This window comes from Leptodactylus fuscus, chromosome 1, assembly GCF_031893055.1.
Source record: "Leptodactylus fuscus isolate aLepFus1 chromosome 1, aLepFus1.hap2, whole genome shotgun sequence".
NCBI lineage: Eukaryota > Metazoa > Chordata > Amphibia > Anura > Leptodactylidae > Leptodactylus > Leptodactylus fuscus.
The window spans coordinates 331,199,292-331,225,933 of NC_134265.1; the positions used below are offsets into that span (position 1 = coordinate 331,199,292).

Genomic DNA, 26,642 nt, shown 5'->3' on the forward strand with positions numbered 1-26,642 from the left:
GTCCTTCCACCAAGTGATACGCCTACAGTCATCCTGGCTGAATGCACAATGGAGGATCAGAACAATAGGGGTCTCAGTGGTAGGACCCTCATGATTAGGTATTTATCCTCTAAGTTATGAATAGAGAATGAAAACTACCCCTTTAAGTAAGTACTGCATTACCAAACAAAGCCTATATGCAATGGATGCCGAAAAAACGGACAAGGTCATATGAATAAGGTTAATGGGCTCTATTAGATAACCAGTGAGGATTAGCTGCATGATATCGCATGGAAACATGTCATATTAATATGGTACAGATACATCCAGGCACTAGAGCTAGAGAGAGTCCAGTATCCACTCTGCCATAGAAAATAATAGTACGTGGCAAATGGGGGCCCTATTACAGATTTTGCATTGGAGCACAAGAGCCTGTTTTTTTTATATTTTTATGTTTTTATGTTAAACATATTTAATGTGTTTTATTTTGTGATGTCTTTACAACCTTTCCATATCTATATCTTAACAAAATACAAAAATCCTGCAGTTTTCACTCTTCGACAAAGCCTAATAATAGACTGATATTTTCTGTTCTTTCTAACAGGTATCTATACATAGATAACCCAGGATCCATCAATTATAATAGACGATGGTCACAGATCCTCCGTCTCCTCCTTGTAGAGGTTACAGAGCATGCCCACAACACTCTCCCATAACCATCAATAAACATCTCCAGAGTACAATGTCTATGCTACATGTGACTGCTGGAAAGCGCATCTCTAACTGCTGTTAGACACAGCTAAGCAAAGATGGCCACCCAAAAAATAAAATGTAAATAAAAAAAAAAAGTCTATATTCATAAAGTTAAAACACACACGTTACAAAATCACTATTCTCCCGATAAGTAAAACATATAGTACAGGGGTCAGCAACCTTCAGCACTCCAGCTGTCTTGAAACTACAACTCCCAGCATGCTCCATTCGCTTCTATGGGAGTTCCAACGACAGCAGAGCAAGTATGCATGCTGGGAGTTGTAGTTTTACAACAGCTGGAGTGCCAAAGGTTGCCTACCACTGATATAATATGTACACTCCCTTTAAGGTGATTTTTTTTTACAAAATTTCCCCTTTAAATACCATCATTTTGTATATTTCAATAACTTACATTTAAAGAGCTGTAACTGTTTTCCTCCTCTCTTGTGCAGGTATCCTGAGATTGTGACGCCCCCTGGCATTGTCAGTAGGTTCTGGGCACCGATGGCCCTCATAGGAATGGGCCAGCTTACATCTCCCGATGCCATATTTCTGTAAGACACGGAGTGAGATATTCTGGTTTACAAATCTGAGCGCAAGGTCATTTTATAACTAAGTAGCCCAGTCAGGTTATTTCCAAACCTACCGAGCCGCACATATTAGTTCCTTGTATCCATTCCAAATCCCTGCTGTAACTGTGTGGACAGGATTACATGAGCAGCAGTCATGGTGTGCCCGGGCTCAGTAATGCAGATCACCTTGGTTTGTCAGCTTTGTATGAATGTTATGACAACCTTCACCCTTCTCCTATGGCACATTGCCAATGCAAAACATCCCGGAGCTGGGCATTTAATAATAACCCTGGGTGTATCCTTGCTAGTACTTTCCTTGTAGAAGAACCAGGTAATTATTATCTGAAATGAACTTCTGCACCATGTTATTCATTAACTGCTGCCAACACGTGAATGACACGCATATCACTTACATGTAACGTATTTAAAGGGCTATTCCAGTATTCATATGCACTGTCTGACTGCTAGGGATTAGAGATGAGCGAGTAGGATTCGATCGAATACCTTCCCTGCATAGTTATTGGTGTAATTGGTCGAAAACCATGTGGTAAACGCAGTAAAAATTCGGTTCCCCTCCCACCTTCCCTGGCGCTTTTTTACACCAATATCTATGTAGAGGAGGTATTCGATCAAATACTACTCGCTCACCTCTACTAGGGATGACCCATCCCAACTTCACCCCTGACCGACCAATCAGGTTTCTTGTTGTGATCTGGAATCTGATTGGCTGCCACCACACCACTGGCCACCTCGCCACGTCACTAAATTGATTTTTTTTTTTTTTTTTACAATCCCAGTCTATAAAACTTTATTTACTGGACAAACCCGTTCACTTATTCTTTGTCTACAGGATTACGATTTATGAACTTTGCCTGAACTTCTGACTTGAACTGACTACAATGCCAGATTATTATCATGCGTATTAATAGACAGCAACATGATGTGAAGATTGTAACCGCACTGAACCGCCATTATCTCTGTCAATCTGTTCCCTGTCTAATTACATTTTTATTCCAATGAAAGAAGATACTGTAAAGAATCCTGGAAAAAATTACCAAAAAACATTTGTTCCCATTTCATAATTATTTATGTGATTCCTTAAAGGGACACTAACCTACGGTAATCAATTAGAGTTTACGGTATGTATGAAACTATTGCCATTGCTATAAGAAAGGGAAAATGTTAGACTTCAGTCTGTGCAAATCTCTATAGTCTGTGCTGTGTGTATAGATTTGTTTAAGCAGGGGCGGAACCAGGGGAGGTGCCATCATATTCAGGGGTCCGAGGGGTCCTAAAGACCCTTTGCTACATAAGAAATTCTGCATCAAAATCCTCAAGTACATGTATGGCAATCCATGCAGATCTCTTGAATTTTGAACATGTACATGCAGATTTGACAAGGATTTTGGTACAGATTTTTCACATATGGATTATGAAAACCCTTTTTTCCTGAGGGATTGGCAAAAAATAAAAATAAAAAAAAATTACATGATATAGACATAAAAATCTACAAGTGAAAATCTGCACAGAAAAAAATCAAGGTGTACATTACTCATTTACTTTGCTGGTAATGTATTATACAGCAGTGTATAAGCAGGGAGGTGCAGTCATATCTTTGTGTCTAAGGGGTCCTAAAGTCCCCCAAAATCTGCACCAAAATATGGAAAATGGCAAATCCACACCAACTTTCTGTGTGAACTAGCCCTTAGGATTTTACTGATAGTCTTAGAAGGAATTCCTTATTTATGTACTGCCTTGCAAAGGACCACACTGACTATCCAAGACACTGGGAAGCAAAAGTTATGCTTGGTGTAGATAACCAGCTGCATGATGTCATAGCAGCTTAGGCTCCTTCATATTTCCTTGTAAGAAATGACTTACCACTACATGACGAGTAAGACACGTTAAACTGAAAACTGTTCTTGTCTGATTTTGACTGTAAATTCGTCAGCAGAAATGGACAGAACATCCCTGCAATGGACAGAACGTCCCTTCAGCAGGATATAGGTCTGTAGACGCGTGTAAGTAAAACATCATACTAAAGGAATTGAACTTATTTGTCAATTCCCAATGTAAATATATAGACATCGCATAGTTAACACAAGTTCTTTCTTCTTAGAGGGGTTTTCCACTTCAAGAAAACTGGGTTAACCTGATAGAGCCGAGTATTCCTGGTGTAGAACTGAATCATTGGCTTGAATTTAAGCAGGGCAATATCGGATCTACATTTGCATGTTCTTCTTTATCCAGGTTGCTCCTTCTATAGTCCATATACAAAAATCTGTCAGTGAAAGGCCTGAGTGGGCGGAGCATGGAGGAAATTCAAAGATATTCCACCCCCAAGGTTCATAAGAAGCGCCTGTACAGCTTGCTATATGTAGGTGTACAAACACAGTGGTGAAAAAATACATAATGTTTCTGACTGTTTAATTTAATTTAATTCCAATTTATATATTATAATAATATGGTAATTGTACTTAAAATAGTATAGATATTAGAGATGAGCGAATAGTATTTGAAACTCTAGTTTCGAATACCTCACTCCATAGGAATGAATGGAATCAGCCAGCGCACGGCTGGCGCTTAACCCCTTGATGTTTGGCCAGTTCCATTCATTCCTACGAGAGCGAGGTATTCAAAACTAGAGTTTCGAATACTATTCGCTCATCTCTAATAGATATAGATATTGGTAAATGTCCTCTTTGGACAATAACTTTAGAGAACCATAATCTTAAGCCCCTGGACCCCAATGTAAAATCTGTAATGGGGCCCCATACTTTTTGCCATTTAGAATAATGGTATATTTTATGTGGTAGGGGGACCTTTGGGGCCCCCTCAGGTTCCATGGCCTGGTAGCAACTGCTACCCTTGCATTCTCTATAGCTACCCCCACTCTTAGACAATGCTCTTCAGAGGGTGTTTTGCTGTTGGAACCCCCAGTGATCACATATACTGTTCTATTCCCCTGCAGCACCCCCTCAGGGAAAATGAAGCATTACAAGTCAGAGTGCTGTTTCTGTAACGCTTGTACAAGCTGGGTCCTCCAGAGAGGTCTGAATAAGTAACTACCGTCTATTTACTAAGGATACCTTAAAATGGTTCCTAAACCATCCTGTTGGATTTAGACCTTATTCATTGGGATGTAACGTGACCCTTACCCTTTATGCAGAGGAGCTGAGCTACGTGTCTCTCTGTTTTTACATTACACCGGAAACACCAAACTTACTTCTTGGGACTTTCATTATGAACTGCAGAGCGTCAGATATGATCTACAACCACTGATCTCTGTGGGATCACTACAGTAAAGGATGTCATCTCCTGGCAGGATGCAACTAGCTTTCCCCCTTAAAGCCAAGGGTCTTCTTTGATGAATATAGCTTGTATTGCATTATCAGCCAAGAAATCCTTAATATCCCTTTGTTTCCGAGTTGTCAGCAGAATACAGGCACCTTTTTGTATTGTACGTGCAGCTAGTGGATACAGAAGTAGCAGCTAACTAGGGGGCCCGATACCCTACAATATGTGAAGATACCAGTACTATAAATGGCTATTACAGACTGGGAGCTATGAGCTTTAATGTATGGAACATACTTACATTTGAAGAGCCGTAACATTTTGTTATTAATAATCTGTTATCATAGTGTACATTTTGGGTACCGATAACTCATTCTTTAACCTCATTTTTGGGGTCAAGGAGAGAGAGAAAAATTCAATAAATTGATATATATCTATTTTATGCCCTTCATTGTACAGTATACATAATATTTTACTAGGATAAGGGGTAACTTGGGTATTGGTTGGGGTCTGACCTCTGGGGCCACCACTAATCACAACAACTGGAATGTTTTGTAGCTGGTCAGAAATCTCTACTTCTGCTTCATTCATGTCAGTAGGACCACCAAAGATAGCAAAGTTACAGCACTTGGTTATCTGCTGGAGTCCCTTTGAAATGAATAGAGCAGTGGTGTGTATTTTCGTCCAGCCGCTTCATTGAAATTGTGGTGGAGAACACATGATCGGTGGATGATGTATGTATCAATGGTTGGTCAGACACTGACTGAACAACCCCTTTAAGTACCATATACTAGTAGTATATGTGCAGTATGCAATGCTTGGCAGGAAGAGGTTAAAAGTTGAACCTTGAATACTTATAGACTCTCAGACACACAAGCATATTACATTTCCGTACCACCACCCTACTGTACCTTTTCCAGTGGATGTGATCTAGTCACTGTGCACACCTAGTGAGGTTTCACAAGTACTTCCCACTCGGGTGTTTGCAGCTAAATTTAACCGTTAAAGAAGAAGCGTGGGCAGAAATCAGAGCCAAATATAAGAAATAAACAAAAAGCCCCTTAAATAGGGGGGCGTTTATAGCAGTCTAAAAATATACGGGAAAGGAAGTCTCCCAGGCCATGACTGGTACGTTACTACCAACGCATCAAAACCATAAATAATACAAGAAAAAAAAAAGATGAGTAGTTGATTTAGATTACCATAAAGTATGACTCCTAGTGGTCCTCTTCTATTAGATCCTATTCTTCTATTTAGTAGCACTGTTGTCCAGGCGCCTAAATGTCAAACCTGCCTAGTTAGGGGATTAGGAAATATATGAGGTGGACATACCACCACTCCATATATTTGGAATAGTGTTAGCCAAAACTGGCTGTACATCTTCACTTTCAAGAACTACCCCATATACATGCACACTTGGCTCAGTCATGCATGCATCTGTTCTGAACAAGTGGAGGGGATCAAGTTACAGTTTTTGTCCCCCAAGAATAAAGGATCAGGCATGTTGAAATTCTTCAAACCTGATCCTTCTATCCCCTGAGAAAGTTGGGATACTCCCATAAACATTAAATGAAGGCCAGTCCTGTATCCGGTGGGATCAGCCGTGAACCTTAAACGTACTTATGTCAGCCAAGTGAGCATGTCAGGCATAAGGTGCCAGTGATCTTGGCACTAAACAACAAAGGGGAATTGTTTATATGCAATAGTCACCATTGATATAAAATGGAGAGTGGAACCTGTCGGAGACATACAATGATTGTGGGACCCACATAACGTATAGTATAAGAAGGCTTGCTGCATATTTCCATGGCCCACAACCCTGTAACCTTACAGGACTTTGGATCTCCGGAGTAGATCTATGGATTTTTCCATTGGAATTAATGCTGGAGTGAAACATATGTTCCCATATTGGATATGATTCACTCTCTAGCGTTATTACTCTGGCCATATATCCATTTTAATGCATGGAAACCTGTGCATAGAACAGTATAGGAACCTATCCTAGGGCCTACTAGGTATAATGATCCTGGCGGCCCACCTTCCAACAAACACTAAAAATACATCATAGTAACCTTCAAATTTGAATGCCTTCTACTTGACCAGTATTCTTTTAGAGCCTGGGACGACCGGAGGATCCTCTAGTACCGTAATGGGCCAGTCTGACATTGTATGAGGATAACTACAAACAATAACTTGCAATGGGACCCCAGTAGCCGAGGGAACCCATTTAGATGTGGAAACTAATTCTATTGTAGGTTCTCCATTTGCAGGATATAAGATGCTACAATCCATCTGTATGATTGATGCAGCTTTTTGCATTGCCACAATTTATAGTTCTAGTTATGTCCCTAAACCTATTTAGGATCCACAATCCTACAGCGGTACATATGTACTGTACTATACGTGTTTGCTATCCAATGTAGAAGACGATTAACTGGTAAGAACCCATTGTATATTGATTGTATTGTACTATGAGAAGGGATATGATATATATTTATTTTATTACGATATACGGTATATATATATATATACATTTATTTATTCCAATATATAATATATTTATTAATATAAAAATATATCTATTATATACACACTATAATAATGTATATATAATACTAATTATGTTATAATATAATGCTATAAGAATAATTCTAATTTATTTATAATATTATTATTTAGTAGAGCATCAACCCTGCATGCAAAACAAAACCATCAAATACAATGAACTGAATTTGCACAAAAAAAAAACAAGGTTAAAAACAATATAAATAAAACAACTAAACTATATACCACAAAACTTTCCAATTATAGTAGAAATAAATTCCAATTACTCCGTTTCTCTACATAGGCCTCAAGCAAGCTTCAGCATGCAGCAGTAAATACTGAATAATAGTCTTAAAATATTATATTATACAATACGCATATCCTACAATACTCAATTATACAATACAATATTCATGAAAACAAAAAATAGAATAAAAAAATTGAATTTTCAAATATTGAGGTGCAAAGTTGACTGTACCAAGGCGAACTAACCTGACAGTGTTCAGGCGACACATATTTCTTCTCTCCACAGATGCTGCCAGAGACTTAGATCTTTTTATAGATATCGCCATTAGACCTGCACCATCATTATGTAGATAAGTCTCATGCTCTGCTGGATGTAAGTGGTCAGAGTGTATCAGAGATGTATCACGTCTGACTACAACATGCAACTATTAGGGTCTGTACAAGTCACACACACAAAACTGGCCGGGGACAGATTTCCTCTGGTGGTACAAAACTTCCTCTTTCCGGAGCTCTAACACCAGGCTATACCATATATGTAATGAGTTTCCTGCTCTGACAACTTCACAACTAGAACCGAACAGATATAAAACTTACCAGAAGGCTAACATCAAGGAAATTCCAAACCAAAGCTTTAACTTGTAAGGTTTGCTACTTCCCCATTCACAAAAAGAGGAACAAACTGAGAACGTTCACAGTCTCTGTAAAGCTTCATCTAGATTCAATGCACATCACTGTTTTACATGGAAGGGCGGCCTTCACATTGCACATTTGGACCGCTGCATAGAGAGGGCACCAAAGAAGGAATGACCCCTGCGGTTTTTGACAAATGCAAATCTGAAGCTGTGTTATGTGGACCTTGTATGGCACTGTTGTTAGATTACTTCATGGATGGACAATGCATTATTTGAGTGCTGGTCCTGTGTACTTTTTGTGGAGCACTGCACTGCTTGGGCAAAAGTACATTAAGGTTACCATGCACTGGCACTGTAGAGCATAGGCAGCTATATGGAAGTGTGACATGACCAATCTATGGCACTGTTATTTGGGCACCAGACTATATGCGGTTTATTATTAGATGCCGTAGGGTATAATTTTTTGTGCAGGGTATACCGTATAAGGTGCTAACACAAGCACATGGCACTACGTAAGACCATCCCTGAGTGAAAGCTACACTGAAGTAGGAGCAGCCACATGTTAACTCATATGCTAAAGATTTCCACAACAGAAGCAGTCAGGCTTAAAACAGCAATAATAATAATCTGATAATATACAATATAACAAGATTTGTGCTGTAAAATGGATACATAAAATCCCGCTATGTGGCAACTTCAATAATATTCCAGTTCCTGAGCATGGCAAATTTTTCATGTTATTTCATGTTTCATGATGAGCAGCAGGTGTGAACCCACTTTGTCACCTAACCATTTTGGTTTTGGGCTACTCCTGAGGGTGCAGTCTAAGTGGTCCCCAGGTTCTCACCTTATAACCACAATACAAGGATCTAGCCTTTGCTGCACGGAACCACCAGGTTGTACCGTTAGGAGTAACCCCAGTGTAGGTGATGGCTGACCCAAACAGATAATGAAACACTGATCATAGTACTGTGGGAACATGTGTGTGGTCCAGGCAAGAGGTCAGGTAGAGCAGAACAGGTTCAAGAACAAGCTTGGGGTCAGACACAGAAAATCTGCAGACCCTGTGCTGTAAGCTTCCGCCCATCCTGGATGCATTTTGCTAGTTTTTATTATTATTTTTTTTCTAGGTTCGTGTTGGTTCATCTGACATCACAGTTTGGTGTATATTTTGCCCTGAAATGATCTAAAGGCTCACCTACCTGATGCCCCTGGCACACTTTCCTGTGTGAGAAAGTGCCTCTTAAAACAAGAGGTCAGAGGGGATTGGATGGGGACACAAAATTTGGTCCTATAAGACCCGGCAAGGGAATGCTTTCTCACTCTGTGCACTAAGCACAGGAGAGAAGGAAGAAAATGCAGGAGGAAATGAGGAGAGTCGGAGCAGATACATGGGACTGTGGCCACTGGTAGGAGTGTTGTGCCAGGGACCCAGGCTACCAACATTACACATGTACTAATACATGTCTTCAAAAATATACTACCGCCATGCAGGGAACTATTCCTAAGCAGATTTTGTTTATATTTGCTCATTGCTTAGAAATGTGAGGTAGTGCTTTTTGGGGACACATAAAGTGGCCTCCATATAGTGGCTCAGTAGTTAGTGCCAATGCCTTTCAGCACTGGGGTCCTGGGATTGCATCCAGTCAAGGACATCTGCAAGGAGCTTGTATGTTCTCCCCATGTTTGCTTTAGGTTTCCTCCCACACTCCAAAGGCAAACTGATAGGGAATTTAGATTGTGAGCCCTATATGGGACAGTGACTGAAAATATCTCTGTAAGTTGCTGCAGAATATGATGGCGCTATAAGTAAGCAATATAAATATGCAGGCCACTGACTATGGTTATGTGACATACACACTTAAAAATGTGAATGTTAGGAGCAAGTCTAATGGCCCATGGCAGTCAAAATGGGAGCAGCACGGGAGAAGATCCTACAATATTTCTGTTATAATGCACATTAGGTGGACATATTTCCGTACCAGAGATCCTGTCGGTTAAATATTCCTTCCAGATTTACCTTTTGACCCCTCTCCCACCAAAAATACCTTTTTTTCCTACTTCTTGATTGAAAATTCCCTAATGCTTCATATGAGGACCAGAAAGAAGATTACAGAACTGCACAAAGCAGATGTTTTATTACAATCATATTTTTAGCCTATTAAAGTGGTTTTCACATAAAAGCAAGTTATTTCCTATTATGGGGAAGGTAGCTCGGTATAAGCAGTGGTGCGGACCCAACCAGTCAGGTTTATTTAGAAAAATAGCAACATAAATAAACCTTTACTTCAGGCACAAAATAAGCAAAGTAAAATACAGCCTTAACTTCAGGCAAAAGAAAGTCAAACAAAACCCTGCTCGTCCGAGCACTAACTAAACAATAAAGTACTAACTGTATGGGTGGCTTACTACCAACCACACGAATAAACAAAAATTGCACAGTACAGTCTCACCAGACTCTCAATGTGTCAGGACAGACCCAGGCGCCTCCTCTCACTCCCAGGATCTGCCCAGAAGTGCAAGCTCTGCAGCCTTTAATGGCCCAGTAATGAGCCCTGAACCCACACCTGGGCTGAGGCCTATTCAAGACCCGCACTGGACCATACATAGGTCAGAAACCCGGGGCTGATATACTGGGACTCCAGCACTTTGCCTGTCACCTTCTCACACTATCCATAGACTTCAATGGGACAATACTGCAGTACCTACACTCGCTGTATGGTTTGTATGGCAAGTGAGCAGCGCAGCTCTCCTGTTACCTATGGGGGTAGTGGGTGGTGGACCTCCCAGATCTAATAGTGAGGGATAAACCATCAATCTTAAAAATCGGATAACCCTGATAGATATGGGTCCCACCTCTAATATCACATTACAAATATAATAGCATCTCTATGAGAGTGTGTCATACTCTCATTTTTATATATAGTTATATTAAAATTTAAAAACAAAAATGAATTAAAAAAAAGATAATAGCATGCAGGACTATAGGAAATTACAGACTTCCTGCCAGCGTGAGAGTTAGGTCTGCTGGGTCTGCTAGCATCATATTGAAACCGTGCTATACATTGCCTATGGGTCAAGCCTTTTCTTGGTAAGAGTCATTACCTTACATGTGACATGATGTAACGAGAGTTTGGTCAGTGACACACTTTATTTGAGTTTAAGGAAAACAGCTTTAGGAAAAGATGAGGTAATTGTTAAAAGATGGAATTTCAGTTCAAGGGTATTGCTAGGGGATCACTTGTGTCCCGGGTGCTGGATGCCAAGGGGCACCAACAAGCCTCCCTGCTTTGTCAGGGTATTTAGCTATGTGGCTAGGGCTGCAAACCGTAATGGGCAGTATAATAATGAAAGGTAGTATTGTGTGCCAAATGGATGGCCAACAAGTAAGTGCTTGGAAACAGAGGGGTGCAATAGTTACAGTTGTACCTGGTCTCTGAGGGTGCCCAGTGGAGCCATCTGTCACTTAAAATGATACTGTATTTAAAATAACACGTAACGCAGACATGAGATCTAGTTGTTCTTGATGCTGGTGCAGATCAGAGATATAACACGAAGCGCCTTGGCTTCAATGGCTCCAACCTATTACAGGCCTCCATACTAAGTGCTATTTATAATACATTTATGCAGAAGGAGCACTTTTGGGCTTTCTCAGATACAAGGTATAGGAGTGAACTGCTACCTTTTTACCAAATTGCTACCAAATCCACAAAGTCCCTTTTCTGTTTTTGTGTAAAATATGCCCCCTAACCAACAAGTCAAAAAATTAGTAAAATGAGTAAAATTTGAATACCACTTGCACATAGCTATAATTACATGCAGCTTGTCTGGTTGGTCCTCATGGAGCAGTAGCCCAAACACACTGCACTTCCTTGCAAGTCGCCTACTATAGAGCGCCTTACCGCTCTCCAGACATGGAGGACTTCACTACAGGGTTATAACTAGGACCACAGCATATGAGCAGTACTAGCAGTTCTAGCATGGGGGATAGGATGCCTGCCTCCTGTGAACCCAGGTGCCAGGTTCCAGGAACCAGCTGATGTTGAGATGTTGCACTTCTATAAAGCTGCATAAGCAAACTTCTATAGCAAGCAAACTTCTTCATTGAACTCTCTGCAAGCATGCAAATAGGCCCTTAAAACATAACTTAACTTTGGGACAATTTTTGATTTTTTTGACAGTATTTGTGTCATTAATAAATTTTGTCTCCTTTATGTGAAATTTTTCACTCTTTCCCTTGCTTCTGTATTGAGAGCTGTTCCTGCCTCTCACTGGATGTTACTGTATATGGAGTACGGGCTGTGTAATATGTAGAGGAAATGAGGCTAGGGAAGGGTCACTTCAAAAAGTTAGATCTAAGACATTATACAAACATGCTTTTGGAGTCATATACAAGGGGAGATTTTCTTTTTTCATATGACACTAGGGTTCTGTGCTATTAGAGATGAAAACACAGTTGGGATCGGGATTTTTATATCATATATATTATACAGCTGCGCATAAATATCCTAATCCCGGCTGTGTTTTCAACCAATATCTCTGGAAATCATTTAGATTGCACCCTGGAAAGAATATGCAAATCTGACTTCCATGATGTAATTAGGATGCCAGTGCCTCAAGTATGCACACCAATAGAGGGCGCTGACTGAGAATGTGCAAGTCTGTCTTCTATGATGTAATTAGGAAGACAGAGTCTCAGTCAAGACATCCAATAGAGGGCGTCCCTTTAACATAATGCCGATCTTCTCAGAGGCCTTTGTTTGCAATGATGTTGGGATTTTACCAGATACAGTCTTCTCAGCCAAGGACAGCTGTTTCGATGTATTTGCATCTCAACAGCATGGCACAGAGAGGACTGATCTGGCAGAGGTGAGAGGCTTAACATAGTGTCATAGAGAATCTCTTCTTTCATATGACACCAAAAGCAAGTTTGTTTGTTTTATAATGTCCAAGATATAACTGTTTGCAGTGACCCTCCCCTCATTTTATCTACCGTACTCCATACACAGTAACATTCAGTGAGAGGCAGGAACAGCTCTTAATATAGAAACAAGGGGAAGAGTGAAAAACGCAGGATTTCACAGAAAGGGGCCAAAATTTGCTAATAAAGCATATCACAAAATGTATTAATAACACAAATACTGCCAGAAAATAAAAAATTGTCCCAAAGTTTAGCTATGCTCTAAATAGTATTCCCCATCCCACCATGGGTAGTTTGGGCAACCTGTGATGTCAATGGGTCGCACCATGGGACAGCAACACACAACATATTCCATGGTACAACTCTTAGGCGCAACTCTGTTCTGCCTATTAAGAGCAATTGTGCGAACCAGTTTCCAAAAACATCCCAAACCAATGTCCGCACACAACACCTTCTACCAGTACCAGTTATAGGATGAGGCCTACATGGCAGCAAAAGAAAAGACATGTTTACCAAACTCCCTATTCCCTTTCATAGATAGATAGATAGATAGATAGATAGATAGATAGATAGATAGATAGATAGATAGATAGATATTAGATAGATAGATAGATAGATATGTATCTGTCTATCTATCTATCTCTCTCTCTCTCTATATATATATATATATAGATATATGCTATCTATATATATCTAGCTGACTAATTTGTCAGACAGTCTGGCTGAAGGTGTGTGTTATCAGATCAATATGGCTACCTGATCTGAATCTGTCTGTCTAGCAATTTCCACGAAATGCTCTACACTGTGATGTATGTAATGTTTTTTCTCCATCGATCTGCTCGTGTAAACATATTGCAGTCAGTGCTTCCTCTTTTCCCATGAAAGGAATCATTACAAAATCTTGAGAAGTACAACGCTAAAACCAAGACATGCTATAGTGTTCTGTTTTTCATTATCAAAGTAAAAGTCATATTTCTAAATGGTATAAGGAACATTGTATAATCCTATCCCTGCTGAGAGATAGTGTGTATGAGACATTGGGAAACTTTATATTTTGTGTTTGGGGACATAGGAAACATTACAATGTGTGGTGATCACTAAGGAACAGTATACTGTGGGGACCACTGGGGAGCATTATACTATGTAGGGACAATGGGGAGCATTATATTGTGTGAAGGCCACCAAAGTGCATTATACTGTGTGGGGGACAATGGGGATTATTATTCTTCGTGTGGGGCCACTGGGTAGAATAACTCTGAGTCGGGGCACTAGAGAGTATTATAATATGTGGGGGCCACTGGGGTTCATTATACTGAATGTGGAGCTACTGAAAAGTATTATACTGTGTCAGGGCCACTGGGGAGCATTATACTGTGTGAGGGCCACTGGGGAGCATTATACTGTGTGAGGGCCACTGGGGAGTATTATACTGTGTCAGGGCCACTGGGGAGCATTATACTGTGTCAGGGCCACTGGGGAGCATTATACTGTTTGAGGGCCACTGGGGAGCATTATACTGTGTCAGGGCCACTGGGGAGCATTATACTGTGTCAGGGCCACTGGGAGCATTATACTGTGTGGGGGCCACTGGGGAGTATTATACTGTGTGGGGCCACTGGGTAGAATAACTCTGAGTCGGGGCACTAGTGAGTATTATAATATGTGGGGGCCACTGGGGTTCATTATACTGAATGTGGAGCTACTGAAAAGTATTATACTGTGTCAGGGCCACTGGGGAGCATTATACTGTGTCAGGGCCACTGGGGAGCATTATACTGTGTGAGGGCCACTGGGGAGCATTATACTGTGTCAGGGCCACTGGGGAGCATTATACTGTGTCAGGGCCACTGGGGAGCATTATACTGTGTCAGGGCCACTGGGGAGTATTATACTGTGTGGGGCCACTGGGTAGAATAACTCTGAGTCGGGGCACTAGTGAGTATTATAATATGTGGGGGCCACTGGGGTTCATTATACTGAATGTGGAGCTACTGAAAAGTATTATACTGTGTCAGGGCCACTGGGGAGAATTATACTGTGTCAGGGCCACTGGGGAGAATTATACTGTGTCAGGGCCACTGGGGAGCATTATACTGTGTCAGGGCCACTGGGGAGCATTATACTGTGTCAGGGCCACTGGGGAGCATTATACTGTGTCAGGGCCACTGGGGTTCATTATACTGAATGTGGAGCTACTGAAAAGTATTATACTGTGTCAGGGCCACTGGGGAGCATTATACTGTGTCAGGGCCACTGGGGAGCATTATACTGTGTGAGGGCCACTGGGGAGCATTATACTGTGTCAGGGCCACTGGGGAGCATTATACTGTGTCAGGGCCACTGGGGAGCATTATACTGTGTGAGGGCCACTGGGGAGCATTATACTGTGTCAGGGCCACTGGGGAGCATTATACTGTGTCAGGGCCACTGGGGAGCATTATACTGTGTGGGGGCCACTGGGGAGTATTATACTGTGTGGGGCCACTGGGTAGAATAACTCTGAGTCGGGGCACTAGAGAGTATTATAATATGTGGGGGCCACTGGGGTTCATTATACTGAATGTGGAGCTACTGAAAAGTATTATACTGTGTCAGGGCCACTGGGGAGCATTATACTGTGTGTGGGCCACTGGGGAGCATTATACTGTGTCAGGGCCACTGGGGAGCATTATACTGTGTCAGGGCCACTGGGGAGCATTATACTGTGTGGGGGCCACTGGGGAGCATTATACTGTGTCAGGGCCACTGGGGAGCATTATACTGTGTCAGGGCCACTGGGGAGTATTATACTGTGTGAGGGCCACTGGGGAGCATTATACTGTGTCAGGGCCACTGGGGAGCATTATACTGTGTCAGGGCCACTGGGGAGCATTATACTGTGTCAGGGCCACTGGGGAGCATTATACTGTGTCAGGGCCACTGGGGAGCATTATACTGTGTGTGGGCCACTGGGCAGCATTATACTGTGTGTGGGCCACTGGGGAGCATTATACTGTGTGGGGGCCACTGGGGAGCATTATACTGTGTCAGGGCCACTGGGGAGCATTATACTGTGTCAGGGCCACTGGGGAGCATTATACTGTGTGTGGGCCACTGGGCAGCATTATACTGTGTGTGGGCCACTGGGGAGCATTATACTGTGTGGGGGCCACTGGGGAGCATTATACTGTGTCAGGGCCACTGGGGAGCATTATACTGTGTCAGGGCCACTGGGGAGCATTATACTGTGTGTGGGCCACTGGGCAGCATTATACTGTGTGTGGGCCACTGGGGAGCATTATACTGTGTGGGGGCCACTGGGGAGCATTATACTGTGTCAGGGCCACTGGGGAGCATTATACTGTGTCAGGGCCACTGGGGAGCATTATACTGTGTGAGGGCCACTGGGGAGCATTATACTGTGTCAGGGCCACTGGGGAGCATTATACTGTGTGAGGGCCACTGGGGAGCATTATACTGTGTGTGGGCCACTGGGGAGCATTATACTGTGTGGGGCCACTGGGGAGCATTATACTGTGTGGGGGCCACTGGGGAGCATTATACTGTGTCAGGGCCACTGGGGAGCATTATACTGTGTCAGGGCCACTGGGGAGCATTATACTGTGTGTGGGCCACTGGGGAGCATTATACTGTGTCAGGGCCACTGGGGAGCATTATACTGTGTCAGGGCCACTGGGGAGCATTATACTGTGTGGGGGCCACTGGGGAGCATTATACTGTGTCAGGGCCACTGGGGAGCATTATACTGTGTGAGGGCCACTGGGCAGCATTATACTGTGTGAGGGCCACTGGGCAGCATTATACTGTGTGGGGGCCACTGGGGAGCATTATACTGTGTCAGGGCGTAACTGCTACTGATGGGCAGGGCAATACACTGCTAGTATCTGGTAAGTGTGTCCTGAGTCTGAAAAGTCTGGGAAATATTGGTCTTGGGTTTCTAAGGACTCATTCCGCTGCCTAGTCATGTATCTTGCCAGTCTAAGACAGGACGGAAAATCGTTATATATGTCCGGGGAAGAAAGGGCATAACATTTTCCTATACAGGACCCTAAAATTCCTGCTCAGACCTCTATCTGAAGCGACATAACCCTATCAGTTGTGCAAGTTATTTTGCACATTGTGGTGCTGTATCCTAGTGACCGCTTGTGGATTCCTGTACTTTTCTGCTGAATGTACCCTCTGTTTGACACTTGTGTTTTGACCCTTGCTATCCTGAATATACTTGTCTGCTGATTTTGGGACTTGAAGTGTTTCTTGTAGTGTCCCTGGCCCTTGTTTTGGTCACCTGGTTCTACATACTGGCTCTGCCCCTTGTTAGTTTACAGTTCTGTTTCACCTGTCGTCTGGTTGTAAGCCACTTCACAGAAAAGACCCTGTCAACGTACTCGGGAAGACCCTATGTCAGTATGGGGTTAAAGATCAAAAACCTGCAATCCTTTACTTACCAAATTGGCTTAAGCCAAGCCTAACCGGTAGAAACCCTGATGGAGACAGCTGACAGCGGCTTCTTTATGTACTAAACAAAAAAGCAACAATATAACTAAAGTCTTCAGAGAAGGCTGCACAGAAAGGGTTAACTGGCAAGGATATTAGGGTTGGAAAATGTCCAATCTGCTCTGTCCTTTGTTATAGTGTCATCATTCTGGCTGACAAAACAGAAACTTCGCCTGGAGCGGGCTATGAGATGTCTCAGGAATTTTCTCCCAACAAATAAGCCATTATAATGCAGCTTAACCGTACAACCTAAGACGTCACAATAGTCACAGGTGTTCTACAATACATCACGCCTGAGATTGGTCTCCATATGGTAAAGGGGTTTTCCAGGGAAACGGATATTGATGGCCTAGCCTTAGGATACGGTATTGTGCAAAAGTTTTAGGCACGTAGTTCATTTTTATCAATTAACAAAATAAAGTGAATAAAAAGAAATGTAAATCCTATCACTATTTGGTGTGACCTGTGACCTTTGCCTTCCATATGGGCAAAGGAAGCTGACCGCTCTCTCAGTACATTAGTTACACACATCATCAATATGCAAATAGATGATGCAGCTCATAGTAACAAAACGTGACTATACCCATGTCCTCAACCAGATCAATGACATAATAATAATAAACCACAACTTAAATATCCTACATACAGTATACTGGATTCCAACTCCAACCTGTCTTCTACGTGTTTTTCATAAAACAGCACTACCTAGTGGTCACCTGCAGTAAGTACAATGAAAGAGGCAACAGTACGCTTCATGTTTTCTACTGTGCTAATAAAGAAAACAAGGCAATACAGATTCCTTTAGAAGACATACGTCAATATAAGACAAGTTTCATATTCGAAACCTGTGTTATCTCAGTGGTATGATCCACATATCTGTTACGTCTCCTCCTAGATTGCTGTCACGACCATGGACGTGCTCCAGATTTTCAATGTTTTATGGTTCTGCAGCAGGAAGTTATTGTCTGGCAGATACTTCCTGTTCACCATATTAACAGTGGTGGGAAAGACTGGGCACCATAACAAGCTTTTGACTGGGGCTCTCAGGGTATAACACCCCCATAATTGACTCCCCCACTAGGTACAATACCTCTTTACTGACTCCCCCACATGGTACACACCCCATTTACTGACTCCCCCACATGGTACAACACCCCATTTACTGACTCCCCCACATGGTACAACACCCCATTTACTGACTCCCCCACACGGTACAATACCCCATGAACTGACTCCCCCACATGGTACAATACCCCATTTACTGACTCACCCACATGGTACAATACCCCATTTACTGACTCCCCCACATGGTACAACACTACATTTACTGACTCCCCCACATGGTACAACACCCCATTTACTGACTCCCCCACATGGTACAACACCCCATTTACTGACTCCCCCACATGGTACAACACCCCATGTACTGACTCCCCCACATGGTACAACACCCCATTTACTGACTCCCCCACACGGTACAATACCCCATTTACTGACTCCCCCACACGGTACAACACCCCATTTACTGACTCCCCCACACGGTACAATACCCCATTTACTGACTCCCCCACACGGTACAATACCTCATTTACTGACTCCCTCACATGGTACAACACCCCATTTACTGACTCCCCCACATGGTACAATACCCCATTTACTGACTCCCCCACATGGTACAATACCCCATTTACTGACTCCCCCACACGGTACACACCCCATTTACTGACTCCCCCACATGGTATAACACCCCATTTACTGACTCCCCCACATGGTACACACCCCATTTACTGACTCCCCCACATGGTACAACACCCCATTTACTGACTCCCCCACATGGTACAACACCCCATTTACTGACTCCCCCACATGGTACAACACCCCATTTACTGACTCCCCCACTAGGTACAATACCCCATTTACTGACTCCCCCACATGGTACAACACCCCATTTACTGACTCCCCCACATGGTACAATACCCCATTTACTGACTCCCCCACATGGTACAATACCCTATTTACTGACTCCCCCACATGGTACAAGACCCCATTTACTGACTCCCCCACTAGGTACAACACCCTTTTATTGGTCCCCATACAATATTTCACATCCTTTATTGCCCTCCCTAACAGTATACTGTCCCTATTATATGCCCTCATACAGTAAGGGCCTCTTTACTGACCCCCACACAATATACTGTCCACCACAGAGGTAATTTAGGCCAGTACAGACTCCCACACAGTATACCGTCCCTATTAAATGCCTCCATACGTAAGGGCCCCCTTTATTGACCCCCACACAATATACTGTCCCCCAGACTTCCACAGAAGTAATTTAGGCCAGTACAGACTCCCATACAGTAAATGCCTGTGTTAAAGTCTCCCATACTGTAAGGTCCCCTTTACTGCCCCCACACAATATACCATCCTCCACAGGTACTTTAGGCTAGTACCCACTATATTACTCCAGCAGGTAACAAATTTTCAGTTACCCATCCCTATTCCTGTTCATAGACACCTATGTTTAGGTGCACCATATGTTACGTCACGACACTCAACAGGATGTAACATATCAACATTGTTCAATGCCCCCTGGAGGTCTGAGCTGTGCAAAAGTTTTAGGCACACATGGAAAAAATGCTGCAAAGTAAGAATGCTTTCAGAAATAGAAATAGTTTATTTTTGACAATGAACAAAATGAAGTGAATGAAGAAAAGAGAAATCTAAATCCCTTTGATATTAGGTGTGACCTTTGCCCTCTGGAGGAGGAGTCCTGGAGGTGATGATATGGCCCCCACAGATATAGTCCTGATCTCATTATCATCCAGTCTGTCTGGGATGACATGAAGAGACAGAAGGATTGGAGCAAGCCTACATCCACAGAAGATCTGTGCTTAGTTCTCCAAGATGGCGGGAACATCCTCCCTGCCGAGTTCTGCCAAAAACTGTCCGAGAAGAACTGATGGAAGGCGGAGGGCAAAGGTCACACCAAATATTGATGGGATTTACATTTCTCTTTTCTTCATTCCCTTTATTATGGTAATTAATAAAAATGAACTACATGCCTAAAAATTTTGCTCAATATCGTATCATAAGGATAGGCCATCAATATCTGTTTCCCTGGAAAGCCCCTTTACACTATGGAGACAAATCTCAGGCGTGATGTATTGTAGAACACCTGTGACTATTGTGACGTCTTATGCTATACGGTTAAGCTGCATTATAATGCCTTAATTGTTTGGAGAAAATTCCTCAAACATCTCATTGTCTGTCCAGTGAAATGTCTTTCTCTTGTATGTGTTTGCAGACCAGGCATCCGTATAGCTCAAGCGTTCTGCAATATCCCTCCTTGTTATAAGGTGCATGAGACTATTTCCACTTTCAGCTTTATTCACTAACTCACCGCACACAAACCACCTACTGAATGTCATTTCAGGGTTTGCAGATACATAGAATACTGGAACAAAGCTGTAATTCTGCATAGCATAGTGTGTGACTAAACAGAGCTTGTACACCCCATGCTATGGGTGTGCAAAACACAAATACCACTTATATATATGTCCCTAACAGTACATCTTGCCTTATAATAGACGCCTCAACTGCTGCAGAACTGCTTTGTGAAGAGGATGCTTGACCTTTGTATCAATGATTGACTGAATAATGCAAGAAAGAGGATCTGCAGCAGCTGCGGCATGTATTACAGAGCCCTCCATACAGTGCCAGTAACAATGTCCCCATGCATAGCCATATAGAAATGTCATAACTAGGTGTTGGGGGACGATGCATGGAGCCTATGTAATGCCACCACGTGTATATGCCACCATGTGTATATGCTAGGAGGTTGGTATATAGGAGGCCAAACCTCTCTCAGGCCTTAAAGAGGATCGAAAATCTCAAAGACACATCTTATCTGACCAGCGCTGCCACCCTATTTGAGTTTTTTTATTCAAATCTGTTCAGCTATTCCAAAGATATGAGCCCTTTTAATATTGATGCAGATTGCATGACCAATAGCATCTAAAGGCCCCACCCCCACAGAAACCACAGTGGTACCGCCCACTTGACCCCACTTACATCTTTGTAACAACCTTTTCAGACCTGGTGACAGGTACCCTTTAAAGGGATTCTATCATTTAAACACAATTTTTTCTTCCTATCACGTAGGAATAGCCTTAAGAAAGGCTATTCTTCTCCTATTTTCAGATGTCTTCTCCGGGCCGCCGTTCGGTTAAAATCCCGTTTTTTCACCACAAGAAAATGGCCGCTTGCACTGTATTTTTTTTTGTGGCCGGTGGGCATGCGCAGTCGGCTTTGCCCTACGCCCGAGGCCTAGAAGTTTGAAGCCAACCCCCAGAAGAAGACGCGTCAAGACCTCGTTCCTGAAGAAGATGAAGGTGGCGCTGGAGAGTTCTCTCGCAGCATTGGAGATGCTCCCAGTGCTGTTTGAGCATTAGGGCCCGCCCCCAGTGCTGCAAGAGAACTCATTTGCATACCGGCGAAAAACGGGATTTTAACTGAACGGCGGCCTGGAGAAAACATCTAAAGGTAGGAGAAGAATAGCCTATCTTAAGGCTATTCCTACGTGATAGGTAGAAAAAATTGAGTTTAAATGATAGGATCCCTTTAAGACTAAGGCCCCATGGGCTGGTAACACCGCGCTAAAGCGCTGCGGAAACAATCGTGATGAGAACGCATCGCAGTTCTTCCCGCAGCGCTTTGAACAAAAAGTTCATGAAGGTTTCCTCCACGGACTTTCTGTTCCTATTATAGCTATGGGAAAGCCATTGGCGTTTCCATAGATATAATTAACATGCTGCGATTTCCAAAATCGCGCCGGTTTTGGAAATTGCAGCGTGTTCGTGCAGTGGATTTTAACGCATAGTGGGCATGGCATTCGGATGGGTGAATCGCGGCGTTTCCGGCCCGTGGGGCCCCAGCCTAAAGGGGTATTCTGGTCCGGGGATATCCTTAGGATAGGTCATCAGTATCAGATCAGTCGGGTCTGAAAGATAGACCCCACAGCGGTCAGCTGTTCCAGGCCAGCTCTGGTCGTTGGGACTATACATTGTACAGAGCTGTAGGTAGGAGGCTCTGTACACTGTGTAGTGGCTGTGTCAGAGTACTGTAGCTCTGTGCCCACTCACTTGATATTCGAACTGTTGTCATTTATGATGTGCGCAGTATGACAGCACAATCTGCATGTACTGTATGGCAATATTAGTTATTAGTGTAATGATGTGTGTACTGAGTTTGCCTTTTGAGTACATGGCACCTGTAAACTTCTCAGAGTACGATATCAGGCATATTCTTACTTAGGCTAGCGTTACATGGTAGGCTTGGTCGTGACTAATGTTAGTCGCACTGTGACTCCTAGTGTGCCAAGATTATGACCTCTAATCACGATAGAGTCGAGCAATGTTCAACCTTAAATCGCAATTTCAGCACACTAGGGGCAGCAAAGCAACTCCATGCATTAACATTAGTGAAGGAATCTCAGGGTGACCCAGAGACCCAAGAGTCATGGCCAACGTTGCTGTCTAGTCCACATAGTGATCATAGCAAGACAATAAAATTCAGCTTTCACAGCACCTGTAAAGTGAGATTTTTTTTATTTTTTAATTAAGGTGCTCTCTATTGACCTCTAGTGGTTAATATGAAAACTGCAACATGGAATGATCATGTCCCTTTAATGCAGACAGGTTTGCTACAGTGGCATTGTTAGTTGGGGATATAAACAACTTCCTGTTATACTTTTTTTTTAACCTTCTACTTTCGAGAATGTAACTGCAGAGAAATATTTTTATACCCAAGAGCCCGGCTTCCTTTAAATCACTTTTTCCTTTTGCACTGAAACTTCTGCCTGGAACGCACACATACCAGTGGTTTTAGGGTTTGCTCCTACTCCCTGATTCTGTTCTTATTTCCTATAAATAAAGCTATTGGGCGTGCTCTTCTGACTCACGCGGCGGTCACTTTTCAGATACCGGGGGTGGGAAGACCTTGTAATATACTATATATTTGTAGGTAGATATACACAGCTAGACCATATATCTGCAATATCTGTCCATGGGCAAGAGTGGGCGACCATGCATCTATCAATCATCCTGTGCATAGGTGATGAATGTTGTTGGACTCTATTGTGGGGGAGGACAAGTACCTGATCGGCAATATATCTCATCGATCGGTGCTCATTTATATCTGCCTTTTGCACAAGCAAACTCCATAGGGGAATTCTAAGACCCTTATTGATCACCATTGCTGATTACACATCAATATGCAACCACCAGCCGGCTTCATACAGGCAGGTTTGGTCTGTGAGATACAGCCCAGATGTTGGTTGTATTTCCTGCACCAAACTCTGACGCTTGGTTCACACCTGCGTTCGGGTCTCCGCTCTGTGCTTTCTGTCTTCTGCATGCAAGAAGACGGAAAGCACAGACCGGGTCCGGCTGTGAGCGGCGGTGAGCATTTTATGCTCTCCGCCACGAAACCGTTTTTTTTAAATCCAGACACAGAGTACTGCATGTCCAACTCTGTGTCCGGATTAAAAAACCCGGTTTCGCGGCGGAGAGCATAAAACGCTCACCGCCGCTCACGGCCGGACATCTTTCTCACCCATTCCAATGAACGGGTATGAAAGACTCCTGCAGGTTTCCGTCTCCTGCTCTGTTTTATGCAGGAAAGGAAACCTGCAGAACGGACACCTGGGCGCAGATGTGAACGAGCCCTGAGCTAGCACCCAGGCTCCAAGTGTCACAGTCATCTATGATGCTAGGAATCCCTGCTGCTGTCCTGTGGCTCTACAGTAGAGCCATGGGAAAACAGGGACTCCAACCATCATGGCTGATTATGCTGCTGGGAGTCCAGGGCCCAACTTAGGCTTAGGCTTTGCACGTGGTGTTGGCCGTATTAGTGTTTTCACCCTTAGGCTAGGTTCACATCTGCGCTATAGAGACTGCCAAAAATAGTTGGAGAGAAACATCCTGCACGGAGGACTTTCCTCTCCACCAGTTTCAGTATAAAAATGGCGGACACTGGGCAGACTCCATTATAGTCTGACTCTTTGTCATTAACAGTCCAGCTCTTCGTCATAGGGGTCCCCCGGTGAACCCGAACGATGGAGACTCATGTGCAGATGTGAACCTAGCCTAACAGAGCCCGATAATCAGAAATGAGCCATTCTACAAACAGTTGCTCCTGATAACGGTCATAATAATCTGGTTATAGGGACATTTTTCTAGACTTTAGTCTGTCTTTATCTGGAAGTGAACACTGCCGCATATGCAAATACAATGTCAGCTATCTCTCAGTATGTAAACCTTTATTTGTAGTTGTAAGTCCTTGCTCCTTGGTAACCTACGATAAGAGATTTTACTATGGAATTAACTTTTCAATGTAAGAAAAACCCACAAAAGTTTGAGCTGAATACCCGGTTTTACTTGACTGCTCAGTTATAACTCAATGTTGTTTTTGGTCCAACATCGGAATATCTTAAAGGGTATTATTTGTGATGAAACGTTCTAGTATACAATACTATGGAAAAGTTTGACGCTGCGTTCGGGTTTCCCTTCTTTGGATCCGCTTGGGAATCTGAACAATGGAAACCCAATCTGCTTTTTGCATTTTTAACCCTTTCCCGCCGATGGCATTTTTTGATTTTCGTTTTTCGTTTTTGACTCCCCTCCTTCTAAACCCCATAACTTTTTTATTTCTCCGCTTCCAGAGTCATATGAGGTCTTAATTTTTTGCGGGACAAATATTTCTTCATGATGCCACCATTATTTATTCTGTATAATGTACTGGGAAGCAGGAAAAAAATTCAGTATGGGGTGGATTTGAAGAAAAAATGCATTTCGCGACTTTCTTACGGGGTTTGGTTTTACGGCATTCACTGTGCAGCCAAAATGACATGTCCCCTGTATTCTGTGTTTTGGTATGGTTCCAGGGATACCAAATTTATATGGTTTTATTAACATTTTGACCCCTTAAAAAAAAATCCCAAACTGTGTTAAAAAAATTTTTTTCTAAAAGTCGCCATATTCCGACAGCCGTAACTTTTTTATATGTCCGTGTTCGGGGATGCATAGGGCGTCTTTTTTTTGCGGGGCCGGGTGTACTTTTTAGTTCTACCATTTTCGGGAAATGCTTTTGCTTTGATCACTTTTTATTCAAATTTTTATCAGAATCAAAACAGTGAAAAAACGGCGGTTTGGCACTTTTGACTATTTTTCCCGCTACGGCGTTTACTGAACAGGAAAAATATTTTTATAGATTTGTAGAGCGGGCAATTTCGGACACGGGGATACCTAACATGTATATGTTTCACAGTTTTTAACTACTTTTATATGTGTTCTAGGGAAAGGGGGGTGATTTGAATATTTAATACTTTTTATATATTTTTTTACTTTTTTTAAAAAAATTTTTTTTCATTTATTAGACCCCTAGGAGTTTTGAACCCCAGGGGGTCTGATCACTAATGCAATGCATTACAATGCTAATGCATTGCAAAAAATCATCATTTCTTTTGCAGGCTGCATAGACCAGCCTGCAAAAGAAAGAGCTTGCAGACCGGCCGGGGAGCCTTGTAAAGGCTCCCGGCTGTCATGCCAACATGACGTCGGCCCTGGAGCATGCTCACCTTTGACCGTGGCATCGGAGGGGTTAATTGGTCCAGGGACCGATCGGAGGCATTAGAGCCGGTTGTCTATTGCTTAAAGCAGTAGACACCCGGCAGCTATGGCGGATATCGGGAAGGGGTTAAAAGATTTCGATTTTTGTAACAAAAACTTTGTAAATTTGTTATCGTTGTGATCGTGCCGACCCAAAGAGTTTACGCAACATGCTATTTTTACAGTTCAGTAAGAAAACACAGTTGTTTTCTTGTTCCACCTCATTCTGAATTTTCTTCCAGCTTCCCATTGCGTCATACAGAATATCAAATGGTACCAAAAAAAAAAAATAAGGCCTCATATGAACGGAAAAAAAAAAGTTATGGCTTTTGGAAGGCAGGGAGTGAACAGCGAATAATGTCTGCAGTAGGAAGGGGTTAATTGTCGTGCAATTCTGGACCCATGGACATAAAAACAACGGTGCACGATCCCTTTAAGACAGATTAGAGAAATAAGAAAAAAAAGAGAAGGCCGGCAAATATTGCACAGCAGTCCTGACATTGCGGCCTATGGACAACATATTGTGCAGTTGTTTTTGTTC

At 42.7% G+C, this 26,642-nt stretch overlaps 1 protein-coding gene across 1 annotated transcript in view; it reads right to left on the reverse strand.

Moving 5' to 3' along the window:
- SH3BP2 (SH3 domain binding protein 2) overlaps positions 1-26,642 on the reverse strand; it is a 61,413-nt gene that overhangs the window by 16,213 nt on the left and 18,558 nt on the right. The window contains exon 2 of the mRNA XM_075261097.1: positions 1,145-1,284. Coding sequence (XP_075117198.1) covers positions 1,145-1,280 — 136 coding nt within the window. The 5' untranslated portion in view covers positions 1,281-1,284. The remainder of the gene's footprint in view (positions 1-1,144; positions 1,285-26,642) is intronic.